At 36.9% G+C, this 12,633-nt stretch overlaps 1 protein-coding gene across 1 annotated transcript; it reads right to left on the bottom strand.

Moving 5' to 3' along the window:
- Positions 1 to 2,519: 2,519 nt before the first annotated feature.
- LOC143444235 (doublesex- and mab-3-related transcription factor A2-like) lies at positions 2,520 to 6,888 on the bottom strand. Its single transcript, XM_076943397.1, has 7 exons — positions 6,695 to 6,888; positions 5,138 to 5,315; positions 4,735 to 4,855; positions 4,183 to 4,618; positions 3,938 to 4,043; positions 3,653 to 3,791; positions 2,520 to 2,884 (listed from the first exon to the last, which is right to left on the bottom strand). The coding sequence occupies exons 1-7, from the start codon at positions 6,886 to 6,888 to the stop codon at positions 2,520 to 2,522; spliced, it is 1,539 nt and encodes a 512-aa protein (XP_076799512.1).
- Positions 6,889 to 12,633: the final 5,745 nt, after the last annotated feature.

Raw genomic sequence — 12,633 nt, 5'->3', positions numbered from 1 at the left:
CCATTTGCTAACCCTATTTAGAAAAAGGTTAAACTCAGTAGCAATATGTTAACGCTATTTAGTAAATGGTTACATACAGTAACCATTTTTAACCCTATTTAGCAAATGGTTTCACTCAGTAGGAATTTGTTAACTCTATTTAGCAAATGTTTAAAGTCAGTAGCCATTTGTTAACCCTACTTAGCAAACGGTTTTAGTCCGTAGCCATTTGTAAAATAGCAAAAGGTTACCATGAGTAGCCACATGTTAACCTTATTTAGCAAATGGTTTCACTCAGTAGCAATTTGTTAACTCTATTTAGCAATTGGTTAAAGGCAGTAGCCATTTGTAAAATAGCAAAAGGTTACCATGTGTAGTAACATGATAACCATATTTAGCAAATGGTTACAATGATTAGCCACATGCACATGATGTTAACCCTATTTAGCAAAAGTTTACAATTCAATACGGTACTTTATTGTCAGTTAGGTATGTGTTTGCGAGTTACCCCGTCAAATTTCTAATTTGGAGTAGTGATTTGCAAGTTAATCTGGCAAATGGCTACAAAAATTCATACAGGTATATTTTTCGTATATTTTTCGTATATTTTTTACTTCGTGCAATTTGATACCCGAATTTGTTGCGAGATACATTTTGTAATAGTTACGTCGTGCACATTTGTACCCGTGCGAAGTATAACTTACAAATGGTGACTGATTGTACCCATTTGCTAAACAGGGTTTACAAATGGTGACTGAATGTACCGATTTGCTAAATAAAGTTAAAAAATAAGCTAAAATATTAACTTAATATTGACTGATTGTACCCATTTGCTAAACAGGGTTTGAAAATATTAATTGCATTAATCAAATAATCAAAGCAGTATTTCTAACTCTAAAACAACTCATAAAACTGTTGCATTAGGTTCGAATTAACATGAAAATAGCATTCACCAAGCTTTAACTACGACAACTTTTACAGTATATGCCTACTACTATCGTGCCTATAAGAAATTCTGTGCAGCATTTCCAAGATATTGTAAAGACTGTAGCTGTATGTTCTTGTATGTATGCTCCCTACACATAACATATTCATACAAGGTTCAAAGCGACGAGGTTTCATGACAGATCTTGCTAACTGCCTCATTTGCGTGACTACGATTCACCATTTTCAGATTACCAGTTTCCTTTTTATGCTTTTGTTTAATTTTACTTGGTGTTGTGTTGCAGCTTAGCTTAATTCTTAAAGCTCAGCTTAGCTTGTCTCTCAAAGAATACGATTATTTATTACAACTGTCTGTTCAGTTCACACGTTGCAAGATTTGTTATATAAACCCCAGCGAATGGTGGATAGACACAAAGTATACCAGTTTCCTTTTTAGGCTTTTGTCTTAATTTACTTGTTGTCTTGCAGCTTAGCTTAATTCTTGTCTCTTAAAGTGGTGCAATTATAGAATACGATTATTTACAACGGTCTGTAAGATATTGCTAGATTTAAATAGTCATCTGTTTTCGCCGAATTCCATAGGTGCTATTGCCCAGTACTACGTCCTGCTTCCATGGTTACGTCAGCAATCCTTTTGCCGTCACTTTTTTCGAAGAAGATTTAGACAACGACGATCAACCTGGACCATTAATACGTTACCTGTACTGGTTCGAGTACAGGACCGGCGATATATAGCGTCTAAATGTCGATCTCGCCATGATAAATACAACCCATCCACCAAGTGGAACTGTTGGACATGTTGTGTACGATCGATGGTCCACCTATTTTAAATGTGAGTTAAATTGCTATTTATCAGTTGAGTTATTATCGTGGTATGTTTAAGTTTTATACCAAGCTATTGCGTTTACAAGTCAAACAGTTAGTAGTATTTTATTTTGTTTGTAAGAAATACTATCGCTGCCTAATTTATATTTTCGAATGCTGTCGTGGTTCGTTACAAACACGATATTATTTTTTAGTGATTAACTGATTATATTAAATGCTTGCAGTGGTAGTTGCTAATTACCGTACGTAGGCTATATTACCATGGCGATGATCATACAATAAGATATGTAAACAATAACAGTAAAAATCATGAGCATTTCCAATTAAATTGAGGGTTAGTATCGTAGGAAATGGTGTCTGGACAAGTTCTCCATCGTGAAACTGTTTTTTGGGGTACTGCAATTCCATATCGACCGAAATGGTACGCCAACTTTTTCAATGGGCTCGGCCTTTTCTGATCGTCTGAGCTGTCCATTTGAATGAAAAAGTTTTTAGGCTTACGGCTTTTTTGCATTACGGCCTGAAAGATAGTTCCTTAGGCTCTAAAATAAAGACAATACCGGTTTCTAAATGTTCAGGGTTAGAACTTTATGACCGGTCGCATCTGGACAAATGACTCCATGTATATGAGGGGTTTGGGTTAGGGCTGAAAGCGCCCTTAGAATTGAGGGTTAGTATCGTAGGAAATGGTGTCTGGGGCGGGCAGCTGCGGCGGCGGTAAGAGAAGGCATAAATGAAGACGATCCGTAAGGAGAAACTCCGCCAAAGAGTCATCGGATGGCGGGGTGTTGGCCGTAAGATGATGGAAACGGGGAAAGATTTCCCAAGCACGACATCGGCATCTGTCCCGGCAATGGATAACGTGATCTTATTGAGGAATTGCTGAATTGGCCCAGCTTAAACGCCCCATTAAAGTTAGTCGCTGGAATTTTTCCTGCAGTGTGCGCTGAAAAGGAGTTGCCTGCTAGCGAACCGTTTACAAAAGGATAAAATGCGGTTCGAGCATCCAGTGCTGGTGCACCCATTGAACCCTGTTGGAACTTGTAGGCTTGCGACAAATCACCGATGGGAGGTGTGCCTGGTGATATTGCGTCACCATCAATGGTTGGATGAGGGCTCGTGTTGCAGCTTCCAGCTATAAAAGAAGGAAAAAAATATTAATATTATTACTAGGGCAAGTTTTTGCAACTTTTGCAACTTTTTTTTACAGCTTCCGGCAGCTTCCTAAATACTCACAATTTACGTAGAATGATGTTTTAAGCTGTTTGTAGGAATTTTGTATTGCAACTTTTTGCAACTTTTTTCATTTTTTCATGCAACTTTTTACTGCAACTTTTATCAAGTATTGCGCAAAACGTAAATATAATATAATATATCTGGAATAAAATTGTATTTGGATCATCGATTTGAACTGAACAGTGATCTAAAAGCAATTGTGGAAATGACCCGACCAAACATCAGTCCAGAACTCTATACCAAATTGTTAAATTGCCAAGCAACTTCATGCTCTGTGGAACGAAGTTTTAGCATGCTACGCAAACTGTTGGCAAACGATCGCCATTTCTCCCCAGACAATGTGTGGAAATATTTGGCACTATATGTAAATAGATCGCTTGATTAATTCACTATCGTTTAAATTTGAGTTATTGTTCAGTTATTTGAGTTATTGTTGAGCGTTATTTTCTTGCTGCGTACCGGCAAAAAAATGAATTTTCGGCGGTCTAAAATAAATGCAACTTTTTACTGCAACTTTTGTTAAAAATAAATGCAACTTTTTACTGCAACTTTTGTTAAAAATAAATGCAACTTTCTCACGTTTTTAGTGCAACAAAAACTTGCCCTAATTATTACCCTCTATCAATCTTTATGGCGCACTGTTGCTATTTTTAGGACAAAAACATACCGCTTTGTTGAGATAGGTTAATGGGATCTCGTGCGCTATCACGTGTGTAATTTAACTGAACATGAGAATTTGTTGCGTTGTCTCTCGGTGATCCCAAATGTGGTGAAGATTTTGCGATTTCATCTTCAAATTTTAACACCTGTGGGATGATGAAACATATGACTTATAAATGTTTGAAAAAACAAAGAAAATATTGAAATGTTAAAGTAGTGCGCGACGTTTTACAGGTAGTTTCGTGCTAATTTTTACTACCCACATTCGATGCTATAAATATACTGTAATTACCTTTTGTATTGCTTTCACCACATCGCCGTTGCAGTTTTTTAAAATTGAAGATAATTGCGACGCGTTGTGTTTGGGAAAAACTCGACATAACATCTCAAACCCGCCACTGTATGAAAAAACCCGATATACTTTCTGGGTTTCTATTTATTTAGATTTATTATAATTATAACTTAGAGCGAATTATATGGACTTAATATTTACAGATTAACTTGACTTTATACAGTAATTTAGTTAATTGAAATTACCTTGTTGCATCTTGGTTTTGCGTTTGTGTTAGCTGGCTTGAATCGTATAGCTGATTTTCGGTTACGTCACTGGCCTGGTCAGCTGAGTCAGTTCGTGACAGAAGGGAATGCTTTTCTGGCGATTCGTCGATATCCAATGCAGGCCCCTGACTCGCGTGAGGTTTTTCAGGATTATATCGACTTTCATTGTACGCCGGTGAGCTGTTTTCACTCATACCAGAAGGAGGACTCTTCCTAGGGTCGTCCGATCGCGGTGAGCGAGTGACGTCGGACTTTCTCTCCGTGTCGCCATTTTGATCGCTGTCCGAATGAACAGATTTGGCCGAGCTGTTGTCCAAGTGCGGTTGTTGCTGATGTACCGGTGATGACGACACGAAACCGTAACTTCCATTGCAATCATTTGAGATATAATCGTCGTATCTCGCACGTTTCGCGCCTACCAACGTACGTATTGTGATGACTTTTAAATAACAACGCGTTTAAGGTTCAAGTCATATCTTACAGTTACAAAAACTGACCAGGGAAGTTGAAAAACACGCGAAGACGACGCACCTGATGATGATAACGGGTCGCTGCTGGCTTTGTTGTGAATTTCATTTTCAATAAAGTAGTAGAGCAGTTGCAGTTCTCGTGTGTTATTTTCCTCTTGGGCTTGCTGACGTCTTAAAGCAAGCTATATTAGGGTAATATTAATTAAAAGATAAAACAATTTCTGTTTTAAAAAAAATTTCCATATTTAAAGAATACGCTATTAAGAACAAACTTTTGAACTTTTGCTGTACATTAATAATTTATTCTGATTTAGACAGATTTCAAAACAGAGGATATAAAATATTCCTAAATTTCTTTTTGTTTTTATTCATAGTTCTACTTTGAATGTAATCTTCATAAGCAACCATGTATATCCTACTTTGCAAATTTTTTTATTTGGTTTACTTTACACTGTGGGTATTACCTGCGCTGCCATTACTCTTTGTCTTTCAGCAATCAAAGTGCCCTTTGCACAGAGGCAGTCTTTCCAACGACCATATCCTTTGTGACCCTTCAAAGCGCTCACTACCCCATGGTTTCTGCATCTTCCACATTTCGGCGTTCTTGGGTATTTTCCGTAGCCCGAAGAAGTAGTGCTGCGGCTGCCGGATTTGAGACCGCTTGAAACAGGTTGCCGTAGTCATGGGGAGACGATGGTATGTGATGCAAAGCTGTTGCTTTCATTCTTTTTTAGACTTTTTTAGAAACAACTGTAGCAAAATAAATCTATGTATGGAAAATATTTTTTTGTTAGACTAACATAAATTCATATATAAGACACATTTTAACATTTTTAAACGTAACTTTTCGATTAATATGTTATGCTCAGTGATATACCATCCTTACAAATAATGCTTTCTGCAAAAATGTCTTGATTGCTTTTTAAATAAGATTAAAATTTTATTACAATACTGCTTCTTGGTCTTGTTCTCTGACAAAATGCCGTGCAAAATTCTTAATAGACATGTTATATCCCTCGACAACAAATTAGTGGTTCGCGCATTCGCATTCGTCTCTCGTTTTAGGACGAGCTTCGAATTTCTCCCGCGCGGTTATTGGTGACGGAATTGTTTTATTGAGTTTCTTTTTTCAGTCATCGCGCTGGGACAAACATTATACAAAAAAGCTTATTGCTCTAGCAACTGGTTTTAAAATCGTGTAAATATTTCTATGACATGTTTGCCAAAACAAAAACTAACAACTTAATTAACTGCACACCACAAAAATTTTCGGTCACGTAAGATTTCTTATATATCAGCTCACCACAACAACGTTGTTTTGAGATGCGCCCGACGCATGATCACCAACCTCAACTGCACCGATGGGTGAGGAACCGCAGGAAATTATATATATATGGTATATAATTGTTTTGCCCCTCAGTTAGCAAATAAACCATTAGCACGTGTAAGGCTATCGACTAATTGTTTCCTCTTCCCATAATGTTATGGGGCGTGTGGATCTTTAAGAAAAACATCGTCCAGAACAAAGAACCTGTTTAGACAATGGTCTCCATAGGACCGGACACAAATTAAAAAACTGTAAAACCTTCGGCTCAAGCCAAGTGTGTCCCTGGCACTTTTTAGCTATTTGGGAAACTTTATACTGTACTCTAACTGTTTTTGAGCTCTATCTGATCAACGAATATGGCTAAGGAAGAAATTAAAATCAGTATCTTCATACACATTGTTAGACTTGCTATGGTCAACACGAATATGTAGTCGATTACGACAATAACGAAAACCATCCAATGATTCTACCAAATATGAACGAGGCCCAAGTATGCGTACAATTTTACCCTTTTGCCATCCCTTCTTTTCCGAACTTTGGAAATAAGCTCGTTGGTTGATATACAATTTTGACATTGGTTGACTTTTGCTATCATAGGTTTGCTTGACTGAGGTGCGGCGTTGATGACGACGATTGATGTCAAGATGTTTGCTTTTTGGAATGTGAATCGGTATCACTGATCGAGTTGGTCTACCAAACAATATCTTTGTAGGACTGCAGTTGACGTCTTGTCGTGGCGTATTGCGCAATTCCAGAAGTGCCAGCCACTGATCTTTCCCATCTTGTGCAGTACGTCTCAGCATGTTCTTCAGTGTTTTCACAGCAGCTTCCGCTTTTCCATTGCATTGTTGATGTCCTGGTGATGATTTGTGGTGTTGTATCGCCCATTTTTGACAGAATCTTTGAAATTCTGTACGAGATGAACTGGGGTCCAGAGTCAGATACAATGCATTTAGGAATTCCATATCGGGCAAAATGACGCTTCAACGAAATGATTACGTGCTTTGCAGTTGTTGAGGTCATGACATCAATTTCAGCAAAATTTGAAAAATAATCAACCGTGACTAAATAAGACTTTTGGTTCAACTCAAATAAATCAACACCAACTTTTTCAAATGGTGATAAACCTTCGGGATGTAGCAGTAATGGTTCTCGTTGGTTGTTTGGCTTTGCTACTCGGGTTCAGTTCGACCTATAAAACGTATGGCGCGCACAGTTACGGCAACAACAAACAGTTGTTGTACATGGGAGTTGTCACATAGGAGCCAATGCTTACGGGCCCGGGCAAAAATAAAACATTTCCAGTGTGGATAACGACTGATGGAGTTTAGGGTGAACTAAACTATACATCATATTAAATAGTGTTGTGAAACGTGGCTGTTAAATTTTTTGATTCTTTTTAGATTTTTATCCTCATTTTTATCCACAATATGCCACAGGTATATAGAAACTTAAACCATCTAAATTTAAATGAAATTGAACAACAGCAAATTTTCTTTTTATAACAGCAGGGAGGTGATAAAAGTGACCCAGCAACAGAACAAAATGACGGGTTCATGAATACGGATTATGGACAAGCGCAGTCGGAAATAACAAAATCAGGATCTTCTAATACTGCATTAAATAAGAAGAAAAAGTGTCCGTAAGTTCTACTATAATTTCGACTAGCTTTTAAGTATGAATATAAGATAATTTAAAATGCTTTCAGCTTTTCAATGCTGTTTTTGATTTCTATGTGTAAAAGAAAACAAAAGCCAAACATGTCCGAGATTAATGACATAATGCTGTTAGTAATTGTTCTAGATACTGTGGTGTCATGAATTTGAACATATCGCGCCACTGCAAAGTCGTGCACGATAAAAAAAATAATGGGAAAGGTGATTTCAAGTGCGAACTTTGCAAAAAGTTCCTGACTTCTTGGAATGGCCTCGTGAGACACCTACGTGGCAAGCTTCACGCTGATCAACCCAAGGCAATGGAAATGGCTGATTCTATGGACCGCCGCCGGAAAAACGTCCCAATCGTAAGTTTTGGTAAATACACACAGTACGAAATGACTGTGCAGTAGAAAACACTCATGCAATGATTAACACAATTCCTCGCTACATTTTACAGCAACAAACTAACTGCATCAACTGGAATAAAGTTTTAAACAACTTCAAAAGCTTTTTAATGGGCCACGATGGGGGGGCACACGAAGAACGTGTAGCCCAAGATAAAGTATTACTTTTGCAAAATATAATAAAAGACTGTGATTTCAAAACGTTGGAGTCCATTGACCTGGACACATATAAAGAGAAACATGTGCAGGTTAGGACGTTATATTAATTTTGATTAGTTACATACAAGATTTTTTGGATATACTACAGGTAGAATCTACTATGTAATATATTCATAGAATTTATATCAGCAAAGTAAAAGCGCACTAGAAAGCAAAGGTTTGAAGGTGAACATCATTAAAACCAAAGCGATGAGAATTGGTAGAAAATCGTTGAAGGGAGTAGTCGGTACTGTTGATCCATGCGGAATTTGTGGGAAGAGAGTAGGGAGAAATTCCATTCAATGCAGAAAGTGAAAGTACTGTATTGAGTGCATAAGAGAAGTTCAGGTAGGCCTATCAATGGAAGGCTGATGAGTGGAAGGACATGTGAACTTGGGAAGTAATGAGATCGAGCTTGTTAAGGAGTTTCGGTATTTAGGGGATATGATAGGGAAAAATTACAGTACTGGCAGAGCAGTGACGGCAAGAATACGGGCTAGTTGGAAAACTTTTAAGGAATTGTCTGATACACGCTAGGGCAGACTACTCTATACAAACCTAAAAGAAAGGCTGTGTAAAGCATGTGTAAGAAGTGTGATGTGCTACGTAGCTGAATGTTAGGCGATGAAGAAGGCTGATGTCAGGCGAATGCAGATGACAGAAATGAGGATTATTCGAATGATGTGTGGTAAGACACTACGAGATGGCATTACCAACCTTGTCAGATTCAACGGAGAAGAGTGTAAGATGGTTTTTCCCCATAAGGGAAAAAATCTTACAAGTTCCTCTGCAGCTAAAGCAATACAGCGGGTTTGGAAGTTGGCCGGAGGTCGCGGAAAATTTACAGCAACCTCAAACCGGAAGTATTCGGCCACACAAGTAATTGATCTTTACTGTAATTAGACCTAGCAATATAAATAACGATAAATCACTAATAATGAAAATAATCTGCAGCAAAATTTATATAAAAGTCAACCAGTGACGTATTTCAAATTTAAAATTTCATATTAGGTTAGATCTAAGAGACCGGACCGCCGCCTTTTGGTGGCCAAGCATATGGCGCATAGCTCGAGCACACAAGAGAGATATTACGCGAACGACCTACAGAATGTAGAGGCTGAAGAAGCCTATGAAATCATGAAAGAAATAAGGGTAAGTTGTTCAAATCAACATAAACGGGATTCCTCGGAATAAGTATAAAAGTTTTAACTTTTTTGTGTGCATTACAAGTCTGATTCGCGAATAAATTCTATTCTAGGCAACGAAACAATTTCTTGTCGATGGCAAGTTTGATGTGAACACACGCTTCCTTCCGGCAAATGGTTGTCAGTAAAAAATTGAATTATATTTTTTAATCGCAGTCGTGCAGTTCGGCTGGTCGCACCGAAACAAAAGGAGCGTCAGCTCAAAGAAGCCCGTCTGCTGAAAGAATCGCATCAGCTGTGGAGGTTTCATTTATAGAAAAAGGTTTGTCAGATGATAGAAGCCCATATTCTGAACGAGTAGAACCAGCTGCTGACGTTTCATCAGAAGAAAGTTTGTCAGCTGAAAGAAGCACCTTTGCTGAAGAAGACGAGTCATTACAAATTCGCCGAAACAAAGACGGTGGCCGACAAAAGGCGGTCCGGGATAAAATAGTTGAGCCTCGTGTTGTTCTGCAGCAGGTAAATTCTCTGAAAAATCTCTTAAAATCAATCGTGGTAATTTTGCATTTTTTGGTTTATAGATCGACATCTCTAATGTGGCAGGTGCTTCGAAGCTGCCGGTAAGTTAAAATTTAATTACGACTTTACAGTGAAACTATGATTTTATTGATATTATTTCCTGTCACCCCACATGCTTTATGTATCCAATGCGTGCATCAATCAAGAAATTTATAAATTATACATGTACTAGTCACACATATTTAAATTAAAAACAGAAATTTGCTTGAATTACCAAAATTTATTTTAATGATTTAGGAAAGCCCCAGCACATCTGCATCACCCTCCAGAAAGAGGAAAAAGAAAAGCAATTCCAGAGATTTTAATGTCGTGGTAAATAGAATTCTAAGCATTTTAGTATATATCGGGAGATTGGAATACGGGAAGGTGTTTCCTGATATACTTGACCGATAATGTTTGTATCACTCCACAAACGTTACGTGACCAATGCATATATGACTGAACCATGCGGTTATAAAAAGTATGCATACTGTACACACATATTTAATAGCGCAAAAACACTGTACAGTTTTCTTGATATACCAAAGTTCTTTTAATAATATAGGAGAGCCCCGGCTCAGCTACAAAACCATCTAGAAAGAGGAAAGCTACTTTCGATCGTTATAGTTTCTCGGTAAGTAGTATTTTAACAATTTTCGTTTATTGTATTATATTGCATATAAGTTTACATATTTAATATCTACTTTTACATGTTTTATATAATTCCTCAAGCCGAAGCCAGGGGAAAAGCTCACAATTTTAGGTTTTATTAAGTACTTTTTTATAAATTTAACTGCATTTTGATAAATTTAGCCATTAAATCCACATCGATTGTCGAAATTAGAGAAGGAAGAAAAAAAAGTTAATGTTGTGGTAGGTCTTAGTTAAGTTTATTTTTCATTTGTATCGCCAATGTAAAACGTAAAAAATGCATGTGCCTTGTATAATTTAATTATGTATACGGTAATCTATTTTCAATGATTTTATTATTAATTTCTAAAACTTACTGTTTTTAACAGAATTCTCGGCGACAGTTTTCTGCAGATTAATCGTTTGAAGTTAAACAATTTTTCTCATGGTATATTGGTAGGAAGAAGGGAATAACAACGCATTATGCTAAAACGGCTCTTGCAGATGGAAACCTCCCCAAATGCAAGGAATTTTCCAAAACGCCGAAACAGTTGCAGGACAAAGTCCGGCAACTGATTCGGCGTTCTTTGAATGATAATTAAGTGTGTATGTGCAAAATAAATGTGGTATATTTGGACGCCTTATTCTGGGTTAGGGTTAAGACTTTTTGATGCCAATTGCCAATTGTAATGTATTTTAAATTTGCTTCGTATTTTTTCAAAAATGATGATATACCTGTTGCATGAAAACCACATTACAATGTTCAATTTCCTCGGAAGGGTATTTTTCAATCAATTTTGCCGGAAAAGTTAATTGGAATTATTTTCATATTTCGGCCAGTAATGGTTAAACGGAATAAATAAACTAGAGAAAAATAAAAAGTTTGATTGGTAAGTTTTGCGATTGCTGATTAAGGTCACATTAAGGATCTTCTAATACTGGTTTAAATAAGAAGAAAAAGTGTCCGTAAGTTCTACTATAATTTCGACCACCTTTCAAGTATGAATGGAAGATAATTTAAAATACCTTCAGCTTTTCAATGCTGTTTTTGATTTCTATGTGTGAAAGAAAACAAAAGCCAAACATGTCCGAGAATAATGACAATCAGTAAGTTATAATTCGCATGGGTACAAATGTGCTCGAAGTAACTATTACCAAATGTATTTCGAAAAATATACGGATATGAAATTGCACGAATTAACATTTACCAAATGTATCTCGCAATAAATACGGGTATCAAATTGCACGAAGCAAAATATTTGTAGCCATTTGCCAGATTAACTTGCTTAGGAATTTTCTGTCTTGTCATCATGTGCGGCAAAATGAGGCAGTTAGCAAGATCTGTTATGAAACCTCGTCGCTTTGAACCTTGTCCACTCTGATAATCAGGATATACTTGTCTGAATATGGTATATTCATTGAGAGCTGCGATGTCGAGCAGATTGTAAAAGAGAACTAGAGGCCATCGGCGGGTTTGTCGTTTGCAAATATATGTTTGAACCATTTGGTCAACCAAGTCAAAACCAATCTTTGTCTTGTTATAAAAGCTGATGATCTCAGGCCTATTTTTTGGGTCTTCTTCGTCAATGCTTATATCGTGATGAATGCTGAATTATTTAAATATTTGTTTTCTGCTACAAAGCTCATCTTCCAAAATAATCGCGTTCCTGTCGCGCCTCAATGTTTGCAAAGTTACTTTTAAATAGCCGGCCATTAAAAATATGATTTCGATAAGAATGTGCTAAGACGCAAGGGAATTGGAACGACTTTCCAGTAGCAATCATGGTGATTTTCATCTTTCTGTTGCTAACTTGAAATTTCGTTTCTTCTAGGTTCTAAAGTCTAAACAATTAATTAATTATTGTTTTTCTGCTGCAAACCTCATCTTCCAAAATAATCGCGTTCCTGTCGGGCAAAATTTGTTGTTTAATTACTGTAACCAATAAAATCGTCATGTTGAGCATTTCTTAATCAAGATTTTCGGAAAAATGCGTTTTTGTTATACCTGTTTGGTTGGTAGATAGCAGTTTCCGTGGAAAC

This window comes from Clavelina lepadiformis, chromosome 1 (genome assembly GCF_947623445.1).
Source record: "Clavelina lepadiformis chromosome 1, kaClaLepa1.1, whole genome shotgun sequence".
Classification (NCBI taxonomy): Eukaryota; Metazoa; Chordata; class Ascidiacea; order Aplousobranchia; family Clavelinidae; genus Clavelina; species Clavelina lepadiformis.
Note: the sequence above shows the minus strand (reverse complement) of the source record. Positions and strands in the feature narration are given on the sequence as shown.